We start from the raw sequence: 24156 nt of genomic DNA, 5'->3' as shown, positions 1-24156 counted from the left end.
GGAGATGCTTTGGGTTATAATTGCTAAATCTTGTCTATTAGCAAACCATGGAATTAAGCTTCTCTCATGTCTAAATATGATGAAAGTATTAAGAAGCAGGTCCGGGAGCATTTTTTAAAAAAATAATTATTATTTTGTTTCATTTAGTAGGTGATTGATGTGGACACATTATTATTATTATTAGTACTGTGTGCACACAGTCCTAATAATGCAATTGAGGGGAAAAAAACAAATGTGTAAGCACATTATGGATATGTAGCCATACTTAATCTGTGGGCTACTCAGAAACAATAGTTGTGGGCCTTTCAAAGAAGTCCGGAAAAGGGAACCACAGTTTATAAAATGTGTTTTTTCACCCACAAACTGTATATCTATTTTTTTCTAAATCCATACAGGACATATCTTTTACCCATTGCACATACGAGGGGGGAGAAGAGTCTTTCCACTTAAGTAAAATAGCTCATCTGGCCAGCAGTAATGAAAAGTTTAATGTTCTGTGTCTGGAGTTGGGCAACTTCAGGTTCTGGCCCGAACCAAACATAGCACAGAGTGACTCTGGTTTAATTTGATGCTGCATGACTTCAGACATTATATAGAAAACAGAGGTCCAAAAGTTGGCCAACAAAGCACAGGACCAGTGCATATGAAGTAATCTACCAGGGGCACCCCCACACCTTCTACAGGTTGGGTCTGCCTCTGGGTATATGCGCACCAACTTAGCCCTTAAATTCAATCTTAAATTGAATGTGTGTCGAGCACAAACTGATATATTGTGAACTTGGCCAAGGATAGAGTCCCACAGTTCTTCTGTGAAATGAGAGTTAAGGTCCTGTTCCCATTTAGATTTGATGGCAGCTACTGAAGAACATTTTAAATTGGAAATTGAATTGTACAAGGCTGATATTATGCCCCTAGAGGCTAGATTGACTATTAAAAAGCCATACTTTATCCATTGTTTAGTAATTTGAACTATATAAATGCACCACATTCACGTTTGCTTCTATATAAAAACTCTTTGCAAAATAATGATTAGCCATCCTAAAAGGTGTCAGATAATGTCTGAAAATGCCTATTCATGCTTTACTAATAGTTAATTACTATTATAAAATAATTATAGTCTTTAACAATGTAAAAATGTGAATAATTATTTTAATTTTTAGATGTTAATAATTTAACTGGTTTTTATTTTTAACCAAGGCTTGTACATTTCCAGGGGCAGAGAAGCATGAATCAAGAAAAAACACATTGATAAATAAGCCCCTACGACGCACACACGTATATATTTGTAACAAATTTAAAGGCGGTTGACTGTTTCCAGCTCGATTAAAAGGTCTTAGTTTTGACCCTTTGATTCCTCGATGTCGCGATAACTTCTTAGTCTGACAGAAATGTGAGTTAATAATTTGAAGAGGATGGGCACCGTCCAGCTGCAATACACGACCTGATCGGATACACTTAAAGAGAGGTAGCTCTTCTCTGATTTTTTTTAAAACTATTTTTAGATTTTAGAGTCATGTGACATCATCAGGAAGTACTCGGCTACATGACACTGTAGTTTACGGGCTGGCGCAGCTTACACCGGCCAGCATGCTTATATCGACTACCTGTTTATGCTTGACGAAGTATTTAACATCTCGTGCAGAAGACAGGTGCGTTCAAGTAAATGATTCATATGTTGACTAATCAAACCTCTTCTTGAAGCGTCGCTCACTGTGGTGCGCATGCGTGTGCGGGTACCATGAAGGTAAAGGTGATCTCCATCCTGGAAGACAACTACATGTACCTGGTGATAGAGGAGCAGAGCAAACAGGCGATAGCTGTGGACCCGGCTGTGCCACACCGGGTGAGAGACATTGCTGTGTCTGTGATTTAAAAATGGCGTCATACTTCAGAAAAGACTCTTTTTTTTTTTTGATCATCTATGTATCTAACAAAACAAGGAAACAGTTGATTCAGTGAAAATGATTCAGTGAAAAATCGAAGACTGGTTTGTTAAAAATAAGGAAATTTTAAAAAGCAATAAGCAATATTCATAGATACTGTAGAGAAAGTGCACTACAGATACCATACTTGCTTTGAGAGTGTTTATGGAGAGGTCAGATGTATACAGAGGTCAAAAGGAATTGCACTGTCTCCAGAGAAAGCATGTTAGGGTGCAAAGAGAGACACTCTGGAAGTCAGTATGAGGAAGTGAGGAGTGACAGAGAAGTAGGGTGATACAGGACCTGTATGAGGACAGCGAGATGGTGGTGAGGTGTGTTTGCTATGATGATGGTCAGGCAGGAGTCTCTATGGGGACTATCATGTTTGCAGCAGACACTGTGATTTGTAGTGAGAGTGAAGCAAAACAGAATACACGTGTGTGAATGAGAGGGCGACAGGTGTGAATCTGCAAGGGGCAAAAGAAGGGAAGGTGGATCCGTTTAAATATGAGCCAACAAAAGAAGAAGAATTTTAGGGCTGCAATAAATGTTTGCTTTCCTCATCATTTAATGCACCTTGTACATTCTCCTACTATTACACTTTTTTGAAGCTAAAACAATCATAGGACAAAGAAGCTGCACCTGAGGACTGTTTGGCTGTTTTGCTTTAAAAGTGACTGGATGATTTTTTTCCCCCACAGCTGCTAGAAATAGTGAAACGAGAAGGCGTCTCCTTGATAGCTGTTCTCACCACACACCATCACTGGTAAGAGGAGCGTTTCGTGTCAGGTAACAACACTGCAAAGCATCTCAGTCAAATTGAGGCTAATGGAGTAATTTGGTGCCTCTGCTTACTAGGGACCACGCTCGTGGGAATGAGGCTCTGGTGAAGGAGGTCCCTGGCCTGAGGGTGTACGGGGGAGACGATCGAATCGGGGGTCTGACGGATAAAGTGACAAATGCGCAGGAACTGAAGGTGTCCACAAAGCGCCTACAGGAGCTCGATGAAGATGCCGTTTAGCTGCATTTTGAAATTTTACAAACCTGTTGTCTTTTTGAGTTCTGATTTTTTTTTTTTTGCCTCGTTGTCCTTTTCTTCATCTGCAGTTTAGCTCCATCAATGTGAGATGCCTGTTTACTCCCTGCCATACCTCTGGTCACATGTGCTACTTTGTTTGGGAGGATGAGTGCACTGACGCCCCTGCTGTGTTCACAGGTCTTTTTCTGTACACATAAAGAATCAGTGCACCGGTTGAAATCCAAGACACTAGTAGATTTCGCCATACCGCTTCTGACTGTACAGTAAAGGCAAAAAAATGACTCACTTCATGTTGCAACTGTTGTGTCTTCAGGCAAATAATCTTAATAACTGATTTCTGAGTGGCTAGAGATATGAATACTATAAGTTGTCCATGTTGTGTGCGATGACAAAAACTGACCACTGCCTCCTGTGACATCCCCTTGTCCTTTCTTTGGGTTGCTAGGGGATACGTTGTTTATTGGTGGATGTGGACGGTTCCTTGAGGGTACAGCAGAGCAGATGTACCACAACCTCACCCAGGTGCTTGGTTCCCTACCTCAAGACACGGTTAGTGGAAATAAGAAATACTAACTGTTTGCGTATGCGTGTGTGTACGACCTCTACAGGGTTAACAACAGCTAGCATGACCTCAGATAAGTCTAAATCACTATAGTGAATCATCACTCCACAACAATCAGTGAATTGAGGGCAGGACTGGCTCTCTTTTCACCCTTCATAGTACAAACTGTCTTAAAAATGGCACAAAGCCCAGAATGAGTAAAGATACTGAAGCTGTGCTGTGAGCTAATCCCTACTTTAAATGAGGCTTTGTTCGTCTTTTAGAAGGTGTTTTGTGGGCACGAGTACACCATAAAGAACTTGAAGTTTGCCATGCTGGTGGAGCCAGAAAATGAAAAGGTTAAGGAGATGCTGAGCTGGGCCAGGGTGAGCATGATACAGGAAGCTGCTACAAGAATAAGGCTTGCAGTTTTCTCTGGTGTTAGCCTGTCTCCTGATACTCAAATATATACAGATTACACAGTAGGTGGTCCACAACTATTTCCAGTGTGTTAAAGGCATTTCAGTTAGATCATTGTTGTTGTTGTTTTTAAATATCTTGGACAACAATGGTGGTCTGTTGCACAGATAAGTAATCTATTACAGGCTTTTGCTGCACAGAGAATAGTCCAAGCCTTACTCTTTAAATACATTTAAATATGTTTATACCAGGTTTCTTAAAGTGTTTACTGTCTCTGCAGGCAAGAGATGATGATGACAAACCCACAGTGCCATCTACACTGATGGAAGAATTCGAATACAACCCTTTTCTTCGTGTCTCGTGAGTCTGGATGTTTATGTATAGCATATATAGAGTGATGGGTCAGGTGAAACACAATTACTTTAAAATCAAGTTAGTCACTATAAGCAACCTTTATTTCCTGTTCCAGAAACAAAAACTCCCTTTGAGGGAAACCCTTTGGGTCATTTCCAGCTCTGTGCTTTACCAGCTTTGCATCATTAACAGTTTAAAATAACCCTTGTTTATGTTATAATGGCTCTTGGAACTGCCTCCTACTACTAACTTTCTTCTGATTGGCTACCCCTCACAAACAGATTAGATACATTTTCTAGTCACGATTCATCTTTGTTTATATTTTGCTCAGAAAATGGGAAATGGGTGGAGGGATTCATTGAAACAGCTACAAACATATGCATGGAAATAAAAGTATATAAGACAAAAACATAAATACTGTACAATTCTAACAAGCTTTAAAGTTAATATTTAATATGACCACCTTTATTCTTTAATACAGCCTGAACTCTCTTAGAGAAGCTTTCTCATCATTTCTTTAAGTAGTCTTCAGGAAAAGTCCTCCAGACTTCTTGAATTAGCTTCAAAGCTCTTTTTTTTTTTGGATCATGGCTGCTTTTTGTTCTGTTTTCTGTCCAGATGATCCCACACTGCTTCAAAAAAGTTGCAGTCCAGCCTCTGGGGAGGCCAGTCCATGACTAATAGTGTTTCACTGTTTGTTTTTCTATCCAAGTGTGCTTTTACTGCATTGACAGTGTCGTTTCCACATTGCACTGATCTTCAGTGCAGTTCTTGTGTAATTTGGCATACCTCAGCTTTGCCTCCCTGTCCTTAAAAATTGCCTCTTAACAGCCACCCTTCCACTTCCTGCGGCTGAACAGATTTTCCTATTTGTTAATGGCATGACTTTCAGATGGTATTCATCTGCTATCAATATATATATATATATATATATATATATATATATATATTTTAGGCGTGCCACTTCTTCTTTTGTCTTCCACTTGTCCAGTTTCCTCTCTTTCTTCTTCTTCTTCTTCTTCTTCTTCTTCTTTTTTTTTAAGGACACTGTACACCAAGCTTTCAGCAAATAGTTTTTTAAGCTACTATTTTGTGTCAGTCAAACTGTATTATCTTTGGTATTTTTCATAGATGCAACTGTAACAAATTACGTGTTTTTGTTACAGGCTGCTAGAAACAAAGTGCCTAAAGATACTGTTTAAAATAGGTTCTTTGCTAATTTGTCACAACACCGGTTCATCACTTGAGTTGGATTCGTTGTTTATGCTCGAATGATTCATAGGTCAGTGTTAAGTGGCTGAGTAAATAATAACAATAAAAAAACATTCCTTTGAAAATGATTCACACTATTTTGCTCAAGACCACTTTAAAATGTTACAAGATAGTTTGATTCCTTGGAAGCAAAAGGGTGACTCAAGACTTGCACACTTCACGTACGACTGAAAAACAGGAAACGCTCAGTAACCGTGTGTTATTCTCTATGCTCGAATCAGTTTGTGGTCAACTGTTTTTAAAACCTGGACTGAACTAGAGGGAAGCTCTTAGTTTTCTCAAATATTTTTATTTTGTACTATAGTGTAGTGTAGTAGTTCATCAGTTGTGTTTCTTCCTTTTCAAATCTTTTTTAACTGCAGGGAGGAAGCAGTGCAGAAGTTCACGGGGAAGACTGACCCCATAGAGGTGCTGAGGGTCCTGCGAAAAGAGAAGGACAAATTCAAGAAGCCCAAGGAGAGACTTCCTCCTCACGCCATGCTGGCTCTGGAATGGGGGCTCCTCAGACCTTGAAGTCCACTTTCACAGGCCTCAGCAGTAGTATGTAAATCAGTTAACCAGAGCTAACAGAATGAGGATGAGGGTGAAAAACTGAATGCAGCGAGACACAAGACCTGTAGAGTGCATTGTTTTGTTGCTTTAAAACAAAGTCTGACCAATACACCCCTGAGTGCTGGTTAACCATCAAGTGGCAACCCCCTCTTTGCATTTAAAATGCAGTACAAAGCTGCTGTCATTAAATATTCCTCAGAAACAAATTAATTTAGAGGCCGGTCTCCCAGCCTCTTACACACTAACTGCACCAGTTAACGTCTGTTAATACCAATTTTCAGTAAAACTGTCGAGATTACATTTTGTGTATTTATTGATTCAAATAACTGGTTTTGGAAGAAATGTAACCTTCAGTTCATTATAATTTGTATGCATTTGAAACTTTCATTGCTTTGATATTTACTTTTCTTTTTAGACATTTTTCTATCTGGTAACATTGCTACAGTTCTCTCATTTAACTTTTTTGGTCAGTTTAGAGATGATGTATATGTGTATATATATTTTTTCCAGTGTCTTTGTCCTCTTAATTTAGCAAGTGAAAGCTTCAGATCTAATTTACCTTAATTTAAATGAATTTGTTTGTCATTTAGACTCTACCTTGTGCTCACTATTTTGGGACAGGTATCGAATATGTTAAAGTGTATTACAAGGGTAGCAAAATACATGCAGTGTACATCACTATGAATGTAAATTGCTGATTTTCATCCCAAAGATTACATGCACGATATACAAGAGCCTAAAAGCTGTATATGGGAGTCAAAAGATTATTTAATAAAACATCGGTCTCAATCCATATTCAGGACAGTGTTCTTTTTTCAGTAACTTATAAAACACACAGCTATAATTAATTAATGTTTATTTTCAAAATGTGTACACACATGTAACGATCAAATCAATGAATACATTTTGCTTACATTTTAACAGGTTTTCACATATTTACTAAGAATATGAGCTTGTTGGCTGTGTCAACTTTATACCAAAGTTTTCAGCAGCACAAAGGTGGCCCAGTGGCTAAATCACTGGGATGACTTTTGCTGAACCTGTTCGGTAGCGGGTTACCTTCAGTGTTTAAAAGCAGGTTAAATGGCACATTTTCATCTTCAAATGCAATACAGATTCTCTGCTGGTGGAATACCTTACATATGTGCACGTTATTAAGCTGTATCTTACTAACATCACAAATGAAGCTCAGCTGTAAAGCATCATCTCTGATTAGAATTGGATGACACTCATAGGGATCATTTTGTGTGCAAGAGGAGTCGTGTGATGTGTGAAATGCTCATTTTTTAATGTGAGTGTACATAGAACCTGAAGCAGAAATGCCGGTTTAACAGAGAAACTTGATAACCACCTCCATTATCGCTGACTCTGGTTTTCGGTTTTGTCAAGGCAGCTAAGGAAGAGACAGCCTGACTGTGTTGGTCTTCCTTCATTGTATACCCCTCTGGCATAAAGCTTTTAGGTGAGAAAAGTGTTTTACAAAGAGGTATTAGATATATATTTGGACGATCTGTAGACACAGCCTGTCCAAAATTTGTGCAAAATAAAACTCTGCAGAAACACTCTGCTGGACAACAAAAAACATGTATCACCACTTCATAGCGAGACCATTGGTCATTTTTTCCACAGTGTGGTATTGTGTGTGTAACAGCTCTTTGGCTCTTTCATCTCCTACACTGTTGAGCCAGGACTGGTACAATTCAGCTACGCGAGCGTCATCTTCTGGCAACAGCGGGCGTTCTGCTTTGTAGAGATCCTCAACTTTCTGGAGCAACTCCTTTGGGTTTTGGCCAGTCGAGGGCTTCACCTGCCCGCCGCCATTCAGGCATCCTGAACAAGAGGTAAAGACAAACATTATATCTGCTAACATTAAATAACAAACGGCAAGCTGATGTGACTATTGTGGACTTTCTGCTTGTTGGTTATTCCCCTGACGATGTAATGCATGCATGTTGTACTATTCACTTCACAGATGTGACTAAATGCTGCATCTTATAATTTCATGTCCATTTATATGTAGCGATGCCATTTTTAACACATTCTGACCAGCTTATCACTTAGCGTGGCTAATTTGCATGTAAAAATGATAGTGCTGAGGTAACAATTCAGTCTCTTATGTGGGTAACCTCCTATTCTAATAGGTCAAAAGTTCAATGGCTCACATGAAAAAAAAAAAGGTATCTGGAAAGTTGAACATCTGCATTTTTCACCTCACCTGATGGGCAGGCCATAACTTCAACAAAGTGGTAAGGCGACTTTCCCCTCTTGAGTTTTTGCACCAGGTTCTGAATGTTGCGGAAGCCGTAGGCTGAGGCAAAGCACAGCAGGACAACGCCATCTTTCTCTAGACTCACCTCCTGGAAGTCTTTATTCCTGTGGCAAAGAGTGATCGTGTCGGGTTCTTGCATCATATAAATCAACAAAAACTGAACATTACCCTGACATGGTGGAGTGGCATAATCAGTCTCATGAGTAGTGTTACTTTGAGATGATCTAGCTACTGTGAATGTGCATCACGAGCACAGAATGTGTCCTCATTTATATTTGGTTTTGAGCTTGGCTGTTCCAGGACACATCACACCACCGTGAAGCGCTTCTGCTGCTTTAAGAAGAGGCGACATGCTCACCTGAGGGTCTTGTAGGTAAGATTCTTCACCTCCTCTCCGAAAAGGTGCTTGGCAGCATGTGTAAAAACGTGATGCAGGTAACCTCCTGATCCACTCCCAGCATGACTCAGGAACTCATCTCCACAGAAACTGCTGAACCTGCGATAAAAAAAATAAATGAATAGGGAATGAGTCTAGCTATGCAGGTGGAAATGTATAATTACTTTATGTGACTGAATTATCAAATTTAAAAAAAATGCAAAATGAAAAAGAACGTACATTGTATCTGGGGCAGCAGACTCCAGATCATTAAGGGACACATTTTCCTCTTCCAGCATTTTCAGAACCTCCCCTTTAATAGATAGGAAAAATAAGACAGACGATAATGCGAGTCCATACGCACAAAGACCACTATAGGAGTAATCACTGTACCAGACGTGATGACACAATCCACTTCACGGGTCTCAGCGTTGGGCATGTAGAAGTCTGACCGTGAAGCCTCAAGTTTCTTGTCAAAGCAAGGCATTACTGCCACATGGTAGATCTGCTGTGGACTCAGCTCCTAAAAATACATGGAACACACATTTCAGCAGCCTCTCTTTTTGAGACTTTTGAACTGTGTATATTTACACCACTCCTCAACAAATACAAAGCTCACCTGTCGTTCAGCAAAATAGCTTTTGACCAAAGATCCCATCATCTGCTGGGGGGAGCGAGTGGTACTAATAAATGGAAGAATATACTCCCCGTGAGTCTTCTCTGCATAACAGATCCACCCTGAACAAAAGACAGACACTTGCCTAAGAGAGTCCAGGCTGGGTTGAAGAATAAAGTTGGTCAGACTAATTATTGACTTTCACGCTTGTTAGAATTGTACAAACTCTGTTTACCCATTATCTACTCTATTTCAGTTTCATTTTGCACATTTCAATAAATCACTCCATCTATTTCCACCATTTTTCTAGCAAAATATAAAGAAATGAAGGGTGGCCCAAGACTTCTACACAGTATTATGTCAGTTATGTGGCCCATCACTGTTAACTAACCCAACTACATACTGGATTACTAGATATTATTTGACACTGGAGGACTAACTTCTGTTAATTTAACCTTTGATCAAATCAATAAATATACCAAGTAGCTAATAAAATTTTAAACATTCTATCTTTCTTTGTGATAGTGGAACATTTTTTTACACAAGGACAGTAAACGATGAAAGACAAACAAGGATGACGTGAAAAAGGCGGGACCCTCCAACATCACTAATTTTACTTTGTGCTCCTGAGTGTTTCTGGTGGAATACCTGGACAGGCTGACGTTAGCATGGGCAGGGCCTTACTATCCTGTTCCTTCCTTTGGAAACGCTCCACAAACTCTCTCTGACTTTCCAGCAGACTAAAGGTCCGACTGAAGCTGGTATCAAACACATGATGAACTCCTGCAACAACAGTAACAACAACAATTTTCAGAGGTGACTATGTCAACCTAAATAAGCCCATTGTTTGAATGCATATTTACACTCACCAAGGTCTTTGAAGAACGAGGTAAGCCTCCTGCCTGCCTCACTACTGCTCAGGTTATAATGTGCTGCCAGGGAGGCTCTGGCCTGTGGTGACACTGACACCACCACAATCTTTTGCTCTGTCTCATTGGCCTGAAGTTGAAATGATTCACAGGTGAAAATGATGCCAGGCTAAATTATTAGTCTCATGTAAGTAGCATTCAGACGACGTAACTCTACCTTGTTCCTACGGAGCACTTTGAAGAGCTCTTCATGGCTTTGCTGTGTGATGAGGACACTCTCAGCTGAGGTGATACAGCCACTGCAGGCCAAACAGTCGTTCAGTGTGATCTTTGCTTTCTCCAACTTCTGCTTCCCACCATCCTAAAAACACATTTGATGAACTCAAAATATGGGGCGGTGCAATACTTGAAATTCAACAACTCAAACTCAAGCCTTTAAACCCACCTTGTTGACTTGTACATAACTGCCATCATCTTCTATCTGTATTTTGGCCACAGATTTACCTTGTTTCTTCTCTACTTTGACAGGCTTAACACATTCCTGCAGAAAAAGTCAACATAAGAAAATTTTAAAAAGAAATTAGCAATTTTTTAAACGCTAAATCCATATACAATGTTCTTTTAATTCTTTTATTGTTCTCAATTTTGGGGTTTGCCACGGTGGATCATCTTCCACCACCTGGCCCTAGTATCCCCTCCTGTTACACCAACTCTCTGCATGTCCTTTTTCACTACATCCATAAATCTCACTAAGGTCTACCTCTTTTCCTCATTCCTGCTTTCTCTGGTTCCACAAAGACACAGTGCAACACCTTCAGACCTTCTCTATCAACATTCTCAAAGCAAACATTGCTCCTTCTCGGAGCAACATACTGAAACACATACTGCTGCTCACTGATTGGTCACCTTCACCTTAGGTCTTCTTAACCTAACTTCCACACCTTTTTTCTCATATCTTCATGGTGTGGCTCATCAGCTTAATCTGGTTAAAAGGTTCACTAGGCATTTCATTCCTCCATAGGTATGTTATCTCGATCAACCGCCTTTCCATTCATGTACAATAGAAAACAATTTATGACAACGCCCAGAGGCACCAAAGAAAACTAAAACAACACAGGAAAAAGGATATGATAGGACATAAAACACAAAAACATTGCTAGCGAGCGCGATAAGCTCTTTTTAAAAGACTTGTTTCCAGCAGTTCGTCATACTTTCATCATGATCGCTATAACTAGCAGTAAGCTAACTGCGCAACATCCGTCTCGTCACTTTAAAGTTCACGGATATTACAAACTGAGACAAACTTACTCCAATTTATAAATATCGTAATATGGCGAACTTTGTTCGAAAACTACTCCATGTCAACTCACAACAGATAAGAACAGTTACGGTTAGATATGCTAGCCACTTGGGTAGGTTTTCTTCAATTAGTATTATTTTTTTATACATACACGTGAAGCTAATCACTCGTTAGCGATGTCCCACAAAAGTACATATGATATTATAAGATGTTACACGAGTGTTACAAAACCTGCCTGAGAAGGAGTTATAAAATCATCGAGGTCTGTCAGCTGCAGCACACCGCTGAAATGAGAAGCCATATTTACTGCCGTAAAGTTTACTCGTATGTCGCGAATAGCAGGGAGAAACACGGACACAAACCTTAGAAATGTCAACTGTATACCTATGTCAATAAATACATAAATTATATTGTTTTACGAAGCCAAAACACTGATACCCACAATTATCTGTTTCTACGAATGTTTTCTTTAAAGCGTAAAACCACTTGACCCTTAAATGACCCCCCCCACTGCAAGGTCATTTAAGATAAGATAAGATAAGATAAGATAAGATAAGATAAGATAAGATAAGATAAGATAACCTTTATTAGTCCCACACGTGGGAAATTTGTTTTGTCACAGCAGGAAGTGGACAGTGCAAAAGTTATGAAGCAAAAATTAGAGTACAATAAGAATAAATACAGTACACAACTGTACAGAATAGAATAAAATAAAATTTAAGGGTAAAAGATCACCAGTACATTTGCCAAAGTCTTGTTTTTGTACTGCTTAGTGTTGCCACTCATGACTCATAAAGGTCTCTGTGTAAATATGAAATGACTGTAACATAAGGCAATGAAGCATTGAAACAGGAGATGTGAAGCAGGGACAAGAGTTTGTTCCTTCTCCGTTTAAATCAATACAAATGTAAGTTCATAAAATTAGACCTCTTGAAGAAGTCTCCCTTGCATTAAGTGCAATGCCATGGGCCTTTATCAAGGTCCGATGTGAGCAACTACAGCCAGCATGAACCTAGACTACACACTTGTTACATGGATATGGAAGTTTATTTCTGCTACTGTAAAAAAAAAAAAAAAAAGTCAGGCAGAGCTGGGTCGAAATTTTGAGTTATTATCTCAAACTTTCAAGTTACATATTTCCACTTACTAAGTATCTTAAGATTCCGAATTATTTATGAAATTTCAAAATTTTCAATATATCTAAAGTTTGTCTTACAAATAGCAAAAAACTGTTTTCTTCAGCAGTGGGAACATGTTTCTGCTGAAAATTTTTGTTTCCTGTCCATATGTTATGTATCATACATTTTCAAGATACTCAGTAAACTGACATTCTAACATAATAATCTGAAATTTTGAGAGGATGATTTAAAATGTCGATTTAGCTCTGGCATTTAAAAAAAGGAGAAGAAGATAAGTATTACAACTTAGAAGTGATTTAAAGTTACCTTTCACTCAGCAGTTAGCTCTAACCATACCAGGAAAAATACCAACTGGAGCATAACAGAAACCGTTGTTTTCCTCACTCCTTTAAGTTTAACTCATTTGGGATTAACTCGTTTAAGAGTGTGGGTGTAAAGGAGCACTCCTCACATGTATTATTGCCACCGGTTTGTGGGATTTCCCAGTGGTTTGTAAAGACATACATGTATACAGCGAGCGCCATTTATAGTTTGTTTTCTTCTAGAAATGTCTCTATATATTATTTACCCGTCACACGTCATTTCAACTGCGCATATATGAAGGAAAAATAGAAATAAAAATATTGTATATTCTTTCCTAATAAATCTTATATTAAATGTACTGAGCTGAATGGGAGCTGCCTGTATTATGTGTATGTAAACATGCATTTTCAACATAATGAATTTTCGCCTTTCTGTCCGCGAGAAGACATACGCACGCGCTCTTTGTTGTTATGACTACGGGGTCGTAAATCCGCCATGTTTTCCTCCCTTTTGCAGCGTTGCGACAGAGACGGAGGATTCAAACGACATGAGTGTGGAAAATAATCATACGGCAGAAAGTGAGCGGGAGCAAACGAAGAACGGCAATGAGACGATCACCATTCAAACCACGCTGGGAGACGAAGGTGAGTCCTCATAGCAGCTAAAGCAGATCTGAACTGTTTATTAATTATTGTGTTTGGGCCTAACTTCCTTCATCTTCAAATGTTGCTAGCTGCCGTTAGCAAGATTAGCTTGTTTGCGACCTCGCCTCAGCGTTGTCCACGTTAGAAGTCCAGCCAGTATTTGGGAAAACTTTACAGCAGACAGGTGATGGCTTACTGCAAAAACAGGTGAGGTTGCCGCACACTGTAAGGGCTTGTTTCTGTGCTTTTTAGATGAAGATGTACACAAGTGCGGACGCTGTCAGTCCGAGTTTTCCACATTGGAGGCTTTCATCCAGCACAAGTTACACCACTGCAAACGTGTGGAGGCACGGGACGCCAGCAGCCTCGATGGCAGCCCAGAGGTATAAAGTGTGATGTGTGTTTTCGGGGAGCACTCTAAAATCGGAGGGTTTTGACTGAGTCACATCAGGTTGAATGCTGTAAAATTTTCACAGGTTGCTGCAGTCAATGGAAGTTCTTCTTCAGAGGCGAAAACGGCTGAAGGAGCATCTTCAGCAGAGGCAGTGAAGACTACCAACGGTGAGTCAAGCAGCAAAATCTATTCCCCTGTTAGCCGTTTAGCTAATGCAATGATAGACCTCATAATACAAATTTTAAAAATGGATCCTTTGTAAATATAAATAAACAGAATTTAATGATTTTCAAACCTCTTAAACCCATATTTTATGAAAAAGCATTAATGATTCCTTTCCAGATGCCCAAGATTGTAATTACATAAATATTAGTACACACTCATAACATCAGAGATGCAGGCTTTTGACCTTAGCGCAGATGACAATCCCATGGTCTCTCTGCCTTTAATCCAGAGGACACTGCATCCATCTTTTCCAAAAAGAATTTCAGATTTTGACTTTATTTGACCGCAGATCTGTTTTTCACTTTGCCTCATTCCATTTTAAATGAGCTTTGGCCCCCGAGAAGCCGTGATGCAGCAATTTTGATGAGATAATAATCATGTCTGTTTTTAATTCCTGAGGGCCTGGTGTCAGTTTAAACATCTAATGTTTTTTTATGTTCTATTGTGAATAAATTAAGGGTTTATGAGGTTTAGAAATGGATTCTGTTTATATTTACAGTTTACACAATTTTGATTTTGATTTGATTTTATTGATTAGCATTCAAATATCTCAGTGAAGACAGAACAAAGATCTACCACAAAGCAAGAAAGCATGAGACAAGGCTAATCAAAAGGTATTGGCTGAAGCATTTGCTTATTACGCCAACCCTTTTAACAAAAGATCTTTTTGCATGCAGCTCCTGTACACAGGGCTCGAAGCAAATAATAAAACAAAGCAAAAACAAAACAAACAAACAAGAAAAAAAAAACTTTCCACCTTAGATAAGTAACTACATCAAAGCAAAAGAATCAAGAGGTTTTTTTTGTTTGTTTGTTTTTTTTTTTTTTTTTTTGCTCTTTTCATTCTTGATATATATATTTTTCTAATACTCTATTTTTAAACATATTTTTAAACAAGGAAAATGAACTACACCTTTTTAAATCACTGTCATAACTATTCCACAGGTTAACTCCTCTAACAGAAACACATCTCTGCTTTATGTTTGTCCTTATCTTGTTTTTTTTAAAGAAATCTGTTCCCCTTAAGTCATATTGACTCTCTCTGACTTTGAACAATGACCCATCTTTTTGAATTTGGCTTGTATTTTCCTGCATTTCCCACATTGTATTTTTCTCAATGTGTGTTTAATCCCAGCATTAATCTAAATCCCAAGAGGCTGAGATGAGACAATGTTCAGTATGTTAGTGACAAGTCTCTTCAGCTCAAGTTAACATTGTTTTAAGCTTTTTATTAGATTTCAGATTGAATTATTACTTTGGCTTTTTTTCTTTTTCATCCTCACAGATGTAAGCGACACTCAGTTAGGTCGAGGGCGCAGGAAGAAAACTGCTTCCCTTAAAGTGTCTGACCAGTCAGATGAAACAGAGGGAGTCGTATCTGACAGTGGCGACAGTGACAAGCTCATGTATAAAGTCAACACAGAGGGACGTTACATTTGCCACCTTTGTAAAAAAACATTTAAAACTGTGAGTTTGCATTTATTTTAATTGGAAAATGTAAACACAATGGTTATTAGGAGTTTATGTTGCTAATTTGGCCTGTGTGATTTATTCATTTTTACTTCTTCTTCTTCTCAGACCAATATCTTGAGAACGCACATGAAAACTCACAGTGACCAGAAAAACTTCTCATGTGACCTATGTGGGACGTCGTTTCGAACAAAAGGTTCCCTGATTCGTCACAACCGTCGCCACACCGGTACGACGAGAAAACCGACGTCACACGAGACCTATTTATTTCACTCCGACGTCATCTCGTGAAAATGACCTAACTACATTTTAAATGACATCTTTTCTCTTGCAGATGAGCGGCCGTATCGATGTACCCTGTGTGGCCAGGCCTTCAGAGAATCCGGTGCTCTCACCAGACACCTCAAAGCTCTCACACCATGCACAGAAAAGATCCGCTTTGTTCAGTACAAGGAAATCCTGGTCAGCAAGGATGGAGTGCAGAAAGGTTGGATTTAGCTCCTGTCTTTGTGTATTTGTTCTTAAGAAACTAGTTAAAAACTAACAAGTCATCTTTATGGATGTATAGTCAGTTCAATTTATAGCGCATTATGCCTCAGTTTGAAGATTCGCTGATTCTTTGCGATTTGTTCAGGAATCGACGCTGATCAAGCTGCAGTGGCTGCCCAGCAAGAGGTTGTAGTTGTGGAGGAGCAGCAGCCGGTGGAGCAGGAAATGGTGGAGGCTGAGACCGCTGTGGTCAGTGTGGTAGAGTCTGGTTCCCAAGAGGTTCTCCATCAGGTCCACTTTACAATGGAGGTTGATGGAACTACACAGGAGCAACAGGTTAGGATGAAGATTCAAACACTATTTTTAAACTCTTACTAAAATGCACACATAAAACATACTGAATCCTCTCCTTTAAAGTTATTTGGTGCATTTTTGCACGAGATTCTTTTGAGGCAGTTTAAAGTAGAGTTACACAGATTTTTTTTCTTCAAATCTGCAAAGAGATGATTGCCAGCATTCATAATTTCTGGAACTTTTCTTTGATGTAGTTTTCTATTTGTTCAAATGTAACATTTCTCACAGTGCTCCAGCTTACTATAGAGAGCTTTCCTGTAAAAATGAAATCAGTTTATCCCACTTATATCGAACATTCTTTTCAATATCTGCACCCCTCTGTAATTACACCGCAGATACACTAGTTGGCAGTGTTGGTACTATTGAGGTTTTGCAGATGTGTGACTGGTAACCATGTGAAATTAACTGGGGTGTAACAAACAAGGTGAAAATGTAGGATTAAGTGAATAAGGCCTAAGTCACACAGGTCAGTGACCATCTGGCAACCGCTGGTCATGAGGGGAAAAATAAGTTCACTGACCGGTTGCATGTGGTGGCTGGAGCTTGATGACAATTGCTGGGAAAACCATTGCTAAAGCCCTGCAGCCCTGCTAAAGGGCTGCAGTGAAACTATTATTTTTAAGTGGAAGTGACTGGTGAGAGGCAACAGTCAGCTGCAGGATAGTCTAATGAAATTAGCACAGATTGTGTTATGACTCATGCTCTCTAGTTTAAAGCCTGTCATTCTTTCCTTGTCTGTGCTGTCGCTCTGTCTCATGTCAGGTGGTGGTGGAGCAGTCTCAGGCAGAAGCTCTGGCGGCTGCTGCAGCAGCAGGTGACAATCTCATCTGTCAGGCCATCATCAACTCTGGCATTGCACTGGGGACAGAGGAGACTGTAGTTGAAGAGACAGAGACCCCACATGCAACTGAGGAGATAAATAAAGTTGTTTCGGAGCATCCTGAAGCCGACGGAGGCGTCATTGAGATCCAAGTTAAAGAGGAGTTTGTGGAGATGGAGGAGGTAAGTACTGGGAGTGTGAATTGACACAGCATATACATTCACCAGACCAGGAAATGGTACGCTTCGTTATTTTGTTAAAAGTCAAGGTTTTTCATCACGAGACACTGTTGTATTTTCTTTCTGGTGCATTTTAAGTTTTCTGTGGTTTATGTTTTGTAGGAAACGGGTGACAGTGGTGATCGGACATCATCAAAACTGCACACTTGTCCACACTGTAACCGCTCCTTCAAGGGATTGAATTATTTCCGCTTTCATGTTAAGGGCCATTTAGGTAAGTCTCTACCCAGCACTGCGACTTCATCAATTAATGGTTGTATGGAGGCTGTGTCAGAGTAAACTGGTATGAAACCACTTGACTACAGGAATCACATTCTTCATGGGCGTGTGGATGTTAAACAGCAAGGACTGAAGGTTGTTGACTCTCGCACTGCTAACGTTAGCTAAAAATACGACTTCATTATTAAAGAATGTTTGTCACTTTCCAGTGGCTCTTAAATATATGCTTAATATTCTTGCTACATTTAACCACACCCATTATACTGGTGCCAGGATTTTGTTTAAAAAAAAATATAGATAAATAAGTAATTTATTTATGTTTTAATTATTAGGCCTTTATTTTCACAGGGCAGTAGAGTAGATGGGGAAAGTGGGGAGAGCAAAATGTTGCGAATGACTTGGGGTCCACTCTGTCATTCACATGTCTTTTGGTTGCTTGCTCAACTTTGTTAGCTATACTTTCGTAATTTTATTTAACTTGTCATTTTTTTATTAGGGTTAATGAGATTTTTTTCCTGCTCTGTAGTCTACCAGTAATTTAGTCACCAGAGAAAAACATCAGACTTTTTGATTCATTAAAAGAAAACCTTAGGTCTCAAAAATATTTTAGTTTATGGATCATTTACAATGCATTAACCTTTTCCTTTGTTTAAATTTTAAGTAAAGCATCTGTTAAAAAAAAAAAGGAACAGCCTGAAAGCGCCTGAAGAATTAAGTGCAATTTTGACAATATGTCTCTTTTCCCACATTTAGCTTGCAGCCTTTACCAAAAACACGAGCTGTTCTAACAACAATAACAAAAAACCCCATTAAAACATGTTGACACTTCTCCTTGGTTTAACCATCTTCCATCTCTTTGGTTTATGGATAATCTCTTTTAAAGTAAGAATGCTATAAAATAGACTATTATACAGACCTCTGGCTTGAAATTAACTCTCATCGTGTGACTCGGTCTTACCAACTTCCAACATAGTTGGTCCTGTTGCCAAATACAGAGAAATACAGAAAGTCGCTGCTGATTTCTCTATCGTTATTTACACTCTACAAAGTCATGCCAAGTGTGCTGGATTCAGTCTTTTGCTGTCTCAATTCTGACCTTCTTGCTTTATAGGTGCCACTTGTGGTAAAAGATGTTTTGTTCTTGTGCTATAAGGTTATAAGCCCTTCAAGTGTACACTGTGCCATAAAGAGTTTCTAACTGGTTACCTGCTGAAGAAACACATGGAAGTCCATGTCAACGAGAGGAGATACAAGTGCGGCGAGTGTGGCAAGCTCTACAAAACCATCGGCCATGTACGGGAACACATGAGGGCACACTCGGATGACAGACCTTACCACTGTACCAGATGCAACAAGGCATACAAAACCAAGGTAATTCATTAAAAAAATTCTTGAACTAATGGCAGGGGGGATTTCACTCCAGTCTAACAGATTTTCTTCTCTTTCTCAGAATGCCTTGCAAGTGCACCAGCGGACTCATGGTGATGTAAGACCGTATGTGTGTCAGTTTTGCTCGAGGGGCTTCAGAGAGAAAGGCTCTCTGGTACGACACATCCGCCATCACACCGGCGAGAAGCCTTTCAAGTGCCCAAAGTGTGGACGGGGCTTTGCTGAGCACGGGACTCTCAATCGGCACATGCGCGCTAAAGGTCAGGACGACACACAAAGCCTGACTTATGTACTGGCAGCACAGATGCAAACAGCCCAGTTAACACAACCTGTATTTATACCAGGCGGCTGCCATAAGGATGACGCCTGTGAGCAGCAGGTTGTTTTAACAGAAGGACAGACAACACTGGACAGTCCCGATGCAACAGCCATCATCTCAGACGATCCTAACGCTGTGTTGGTGGAGTTCTCCTCAGTGGTGGCAGACACACAAGAGTATATAATCAAGGTTAGCACTACAGGTTAACAGAAAACATAGTCTTTGCATAACAGTTATTAGATGGGCAGGAAAAAAAACACAAAGCTGTTAAACAGTTGCTGTGAGGGGGGGTTCAAAGTTTGGAGCATGTTGCCAAATCTGTACAGAGTTCAGTCACAGCAGGTGCTATTCTCTCTTTTAGATCAGCGACTAAAGTGCAAGCTGAAGTGTGTAATTTCACTCTTCAAGTTGAACTAAATGATTATATCTGCAGGGAACTGATTGGGTCGCTGATTACAGCCAAGCAATTTCCTTTGCCATGTTTAGGGCCTAGATTTCAGAACCACAGCAAAATGTTGTATGTGATATTTCATTAGTTTTAAAGAGATGTGTTACTGCAGAATGACTGGAATGGGGTTGAAATACTTAAAGAGCAATTTTGTATTCAGTGGAAAGTCAGAACTAATGCTGAGGCAGTTTGTAAAGGTCTGAATTTCAAAAAAGGTTTTTTTAAACCAAATTAGTACTTTGAGCATTTTCCATTCATACCAGAGAAATTTAGTTTGAAAACCAGCAAAAACAAATATGGCTTTTGTTGAGCACTGTTTGAAGCATTTTTTTTCTGTACAAGCTGCCTTAAGGCTGTGAAGCATTTGTAAGAATTCATGAACGCATACTTTAAAAGTCAGTACAGTGGAGCAAAGCTGAGATCAGATTAATAGCTACATGAAATAAGAACCTGAAGCTTTAACTTTGTATATTTTATAGAGATCCAAATACACAACTGCAATTCAGTCAGGTACACTATAGACAAAATAGAATGATCTCCCTCTGTAATAATATATATTAGGCCTATGATTTTGTGGACTTGGGGACCTCCTGTCCTTGTGTCCATATGTGGAAAGATTGAAATAGGGAGAGCAGGAACTGGAAATACATAATAAAATGTGCAACAGATATAACTTTGTCAGGAATTGTAATCTAGGTGGATTTCAAAGCAGCCAGTAGATTAAAAGCAACTGTGTGCACTCTAAATCAGGGCCAATTAGACTTGTACTCTGGAGAAGGACGTTGTGTGGTCCTGTTAGATACCTTAAGTCCATTTGCAGTCCACTCAAAGGATTTGTTTGCATGCATCCACAGTGTCTAAATAAACACAAAAATCCTGAGTATTAATTTGCTTTGTTTTTTTTCCGTCATTCAGACGCAACCGGAGGAGGAAGTGCAGCAAGAAGTGACAGTCATTGAAGACAGCCAAAATGAGGTTGGTTCACAAGGATTATATGAACGTGTGTTGGAGCATTTTGCAGAATATGTGAATCTCATTGTTTGCTAAAATTCAAGTTGAACCCATATAGTGTTTTAAAAAAACAAAATGAAACAAAAAAGCCATCAAACTCTGTCCCTCCCAGATGGGAAACCACATCGTGAAGGTGGTGCAGAGACTCGTCAGCCAATCGCAGAGTGCGGGTGGCGCAAGCAGCCACCAGATTATTGTGCGAAATGTGGCAGAGAACGAGGAAGGCCTGTCCATCTCTGACTGCGGCGATACCATCACCATCGCCACGCCCGAGAGCCTCACCGAGCAGGTGGCCATGACGCTGGCCTCCGCCATTAGTGATGGCAGACTGCTGGCCAGGGCAGGTACAGCGGAGGGAACTGTTACTATGGTTACCACGGAGGAAACATTGGAGGAAGGAGTACAAGTGGTGCAGCAGCAAGAGGAATACGTCATCACCTCCCCAGACGAGGTGGAGTTTCAAACAGTCGTTGTATGATCAAAGCGGATGCTAACTACAGACTGTTGTGGCTTTGATTATGACTTTGTAGCCAGTAACTGTACAGTTTATTTGCACTTCAAGTGAATTTCAAAAAAACCCAAACTAAGGCCAAAGTGTTTTTGATTCATGCGGTACACAAGTGTGCCACAGGACTACTGCTTCATCACACAGCTCATTTTTGTTGGTCGATCTACTAACATTATTCTCTTCATTAAATGTTTTGTCTAATTTGGGAACTTTTGGATCTTAAAATGATAGGCATGCACAAATGCATGTTTGTTTTTGATGAAATAAATGAAACATGCCATTTGTCGTTGCCTAGTTTTTGGCAGTTTTTGTACGGCAAATAAAAATAGCTGTTTTCTACATAAAATGACATCATTTAATTTCAGTTTTTCCTTCCTTCATGTCTCGGTCAGGTGTGAAAAACAGTGTGGCTGTTCTGAGCTGGTCAGTCACAATGAATCTCTAAGTTTGATAGATGTAAAAATATCAGAGTAGCTAGAGTTTGCATCAAATAAATGCTATTTTCTTACACAGTTGACTTCAGTTTTTTTTTTTCCAGTCATGTTTTCTCTGAGTGGAAAAACTCCTGATGCTTCTACTTTGTGTCTTTGCTGCTTGACTAAAATAATGTGTTGTTGGTCATTTTACTTTATGGTCTTAAATTAGTTCTTATTTCTTTGTTGTAGAAGTGTATATGTGGCTGTAGAGCAGGGGTCGGCAACCCTAGGCACGCGTGCCACGGCTGGCACGCGAAGGGTTAACTGATGGCATGACCATAGCTGGACTGGCCATCGGGCATACCGGGCATTTGCTCAGGGGGCCGATGGTGATTTTCCGTTTTTATGGGCCGATGATTTATTTATTTATTTATTTATTTTGTAACGGTATAAACAATGAAAGATGGTGGATTGGCCAGATGCTGGCCGGTGTGTAAAAATAACTCAGTTGTTTGGTGGTGGCTATGGCTGAACTTCCTCAGATTCAGTAACATTAGCAAGTGGTGGAGGCCAGCAGGTGGATGAGGGAAAGGGGAGGCAAGAGGAGAGCCCCTAGGCGGCCGCCGGTCCGAGTGTGAACTGAACTTCAGGTAAGAAGTTATGACCTGCAGTCTATCTGGGTCAGATATAAACCAAGTTTAAGTGGGGTTTATTTTCGTTATGCTGACTTTTTACAGTCAGTTACAACAACTGGTACTGCGTACTAGCTAGCATGATGGGATTTCTATACAGCTGGGTGGGTGCTATGATGTTACTGATAGTGAACTTTATTTTATTCATAAGGTTAGTTAGTAGAGTTGCCAACCGTCCTGTAAAAAGACGGAATGTCCCGTATTCAGAGAAAATATTACGCGTTTCGTATTGAGGTGAAAAGGAACACAGTTTGTCCCGTGACTGACTCTTCTTCTCTCATTCTCTCCCCCCTCCCTCTCCTGTTGCTACTTCAATCATGAAACTGATCAATGATCAGCTGATCGGCTTTTCTCTCTTGTTTGTTTATCACCCGCCTTGCGCCAGAAAGAGGAAACCAGCGGATGGCGCGCTAAACAACAGCAGCATGTTTAAGCTTGATCAGCTGTTGTTAGAATTGATTTAATATTAATTTCCAGTATCAGCTGATGTTTGCTGGAGCCACAGCTGTAAAGCGGTCATGATGTCTGTTTGGATATGTGTTGAGAGGGAAACATGAAAATGAAACCAGGAGATGTCCTTACTGAATCATCAGAGCTGAACAGGTGATGGGGAAACAGGTTTACCCTTTAGGTGACATTAATGAGTTGAAGGGAAGTTATAAGGGAAGGAAGAAATACACGGATACATCCGTAGACTCGAGACACAATGCATTTTTGGGACTTTCAGGTGGACCAATGTTTTATTTTCTGATCAAACCAGAAATCTTTAATGAGCAGCTAGACCGTGGTGCAGGAGGTTGGGAAGCGCATCTGTAACCGGAAGGTCGCCGGTTCGATCCCCGGGCTCTCTGTCCTGGTCGTTGTGTCCTTGGGCAAGACACTTTACCCTACCGCCTACTGGTGATGGCCAGAGGGGCCGATGGCGCGATATGGCAGCCTCGCTTCTGTCAGTCTGCCCCAGGGCAGCTGTGGCTACAACTGTAGCTTGCCTCCACCAGTGTGTGAATGTGAGAGTGAATGAATAATGGAATTGTAAAGCGCTTTGGGTGCCTTGAAAAGCGCTATATAAATCCAATCCATTATTATTATTAGACTTCTCTCGCATTAACTGGCTGAGTTAATGCCAGTTAATGCAACATCGAAGCAGCTGGAATCCATAGCTGTGTGTGTTCATGGAGCTTGCATTTTTACCTGCTGGACATCACTACCTGACAAGTTTAACTGTCTTCAGAACATTGCAGAGGCCTTATTGACAGTACTTGGCTCTACATATCTGTGTGAGCAGATTTTCTCTCACATGAGTGTCTGAATGCTGGACACTCGGAGACCTGTGTCTCTGAGTGGGAGACCAGAGATCAGAGTGTATTAACAGACATGCCATATTGGCTCAGTTTATTTTTCTTATCATTGTTGTGAGGAGACCATAAATAGCATTTGTATTTTCTGTTGTACAGTTCATTTGCTGTTATGGATAAAAAGTCGTTTTTTGTTTCAAAATAGCTGATAACTATTTGCTGATAGCTGCCAATATCTGCGAACAAATATAA

The 24156-nt window shown here is 39.9% G+C and overlaps 3 protein-coding genes across 4 annotated transcripts; 2 read left to right on the top strand and 1 right to left on the bottom strand.

Annotated features, from left to right (window-relative positions):
• Positions 1-1331: 1331 nt before the first annotated feature.
• LOC146388647 (hydroxyacylglutathione hydrolase-like protein) lies at positions 1332-6893 on the top strand. 2 transcript variants are annotated; one of them, XM_084926084.1, is made up of 9 exons: positions 1332-1465; positions 1702-1843; positions 2624-2688; positions 2781-2898; positions 3030-3138; positions 3407-3510; positions 3787-3888; positions 4203-4282; positions 5911-6893. In XM_084926084.1, exons 2-9 carry the CDS (start codon positions 1739-1741, stop codon positions 6059-6061), a joined length of 834 nt encoding a protein of 277 aa, XP_084782210.1. In that variant the 5' UTR covers positions 1332-1465; positions 1702-1738; the 3' UTR covers positions 6062-6893. The 2 variants fall into 2 exon arrangements, with proteins under 2 accessions (XP_084782210.1, XP_084782211.1); XM_084926085.1 differs by lacking the exon at positions 1332-1465 and having other exon boundaries at positions 1509-1843.
• A 46-nt stretch (positions 6894-6939) lies between these two features.
• On the bottom strand, positions 6940-11891 carry ciao3 (cytosolic iron-sulfur assembly component 3). The gene is made up of 11 exons (XM_084926082.1): positions 11766-11891; positions 10676-10771; positions 10448-10591; positions 10231-10360; positions 10010-10144; positions 9365-9483; positions 9139-9268; positions 8986-9058; positions 8728-8865; positions 8316-8473; positions 6940-7930 (listed from the first exon to the last, which is right to left on the bottom strand). The coding sequence occupies exons 1-11, from the start codon at positions 11829-11831 to the stop codon at positions 7689-7691; spliced, it is 1431 nt and encodes a 476-aa protein (XP_084782208.1). The 5' UTR covers positions 11832-11891; the 3' UTR covers positions 6940-7688.
• Positions 11892-13455: 1564 nt separating this feature from the next.
• Positions 13456-22011, top strand: e4f1 (E4F transcription factor 1). Its single transcript, XM_084926081.1, has 14 exons — positions 13456-13616; positions 13869-13999; positions 14093-14177; positions 15521-15702; positions 15814-15934; positions 16040-16192; positions 16340-16530; positions 17311-17550; positions 17710-17821; positions 18980-19197; positions 19277-19475; positions 19560-19723; positions 20898-20957; positions 21106-22011. The coding sequence occupies exons 1-14, from the start codon at positions 13520-13522 to the stop codon at positions 21469-21471; spliced, it is 2319 nt and encodes a 772-aa protein (XP_084782207.1). The 5' UTR covers positions 13456-13519; the 3' UTR covers positions 21472-22011.
• Positions 22012-24156: the final 2145 nt, after the last annotated feature.

The sequence above is a fragment of the Perissodus microlepis genome, chromosome 4 (assembly GCF_051167445.1).
Source record: "Perissodus microlepis isolate ML-2025 ecotype Zambia chromosome 4, ASM5116744v1, whole genome shotgun sequence".
NCBI classification, from domain to species: Eukaryota; Metazoa; Chordata; class Actinopteri; order Cichliformes; family Cichlidae; genus Perissodus; species Perissodus microlepis.
This window is presented reverse-complemented; position numbering and strand designations above follow the sequence as displayed.

Bases quoted from the DNA above. Each gene is read 5' to 3' on its own strand.
- LOC146388647 (XM_084926084.1), top strand. From the start codon at position 1,739: ATGAAGGTAAAGGTGATCTCCATCCTGGAAGACAACTACATGTACCTG. The intron at 1,844-2,623 runs GTGAGAGACATT...TTTCCCCCACAG, and splicing joins ACCCGGCTGTGCCACACCGG to CTGCTAGAAATAGTGAAACG. The intron at 3,511-3,786 runs GTTAGTGGAAAT...TTCGTCTTTTAG, and splicing joins GTTCCCTACCTCAAGACACG to AAGGTGTTTTGTGGGCACGA.
- e4f1 (XM_084926081.1), top strand. From the start codon at position 13,520: ATGAGTGTGGAAAATAATCATACGGCAGAAAGTGAGCGGGAGCAAACG. The intron at 14,178-15,520 runs GTGAGTCAAGCA...TCATCCTCACAG, and splicing joins GGCAGTGAAGACTACCAACG to ATGTAAGCGACACTCAGTTA. The intron at 19,724-20,897 runs GTTAGCACTACA...TCCGTCATTCAG, and splicing joins CACAAGAGTATATAATCAAG to ACGCAACCGGAGGAGGAAGT.
- ciao3 (XM_084926082.1), bottom strand. From the start codon at position 11,831: ATGGCTTCTCATTTCAGCGGTGTGCTGCAGCTGACAGACCTCGATGAT. The intron at 10,145-10,230 runs GTGAGTGTAAAT...CTGTTGTTGCAG, and splicing joins CTCGTTCTTCAAAGACCTTG to GAGTTCATCATGTGTTTGAT. The intron at 9,269-9,364 runs GTGAGCTTTGTA...ATGTATTTTTAG, and splicing joins GCTATTTTGCTGAACGACAG to GAGCTGAGTCCACAGCAGAT.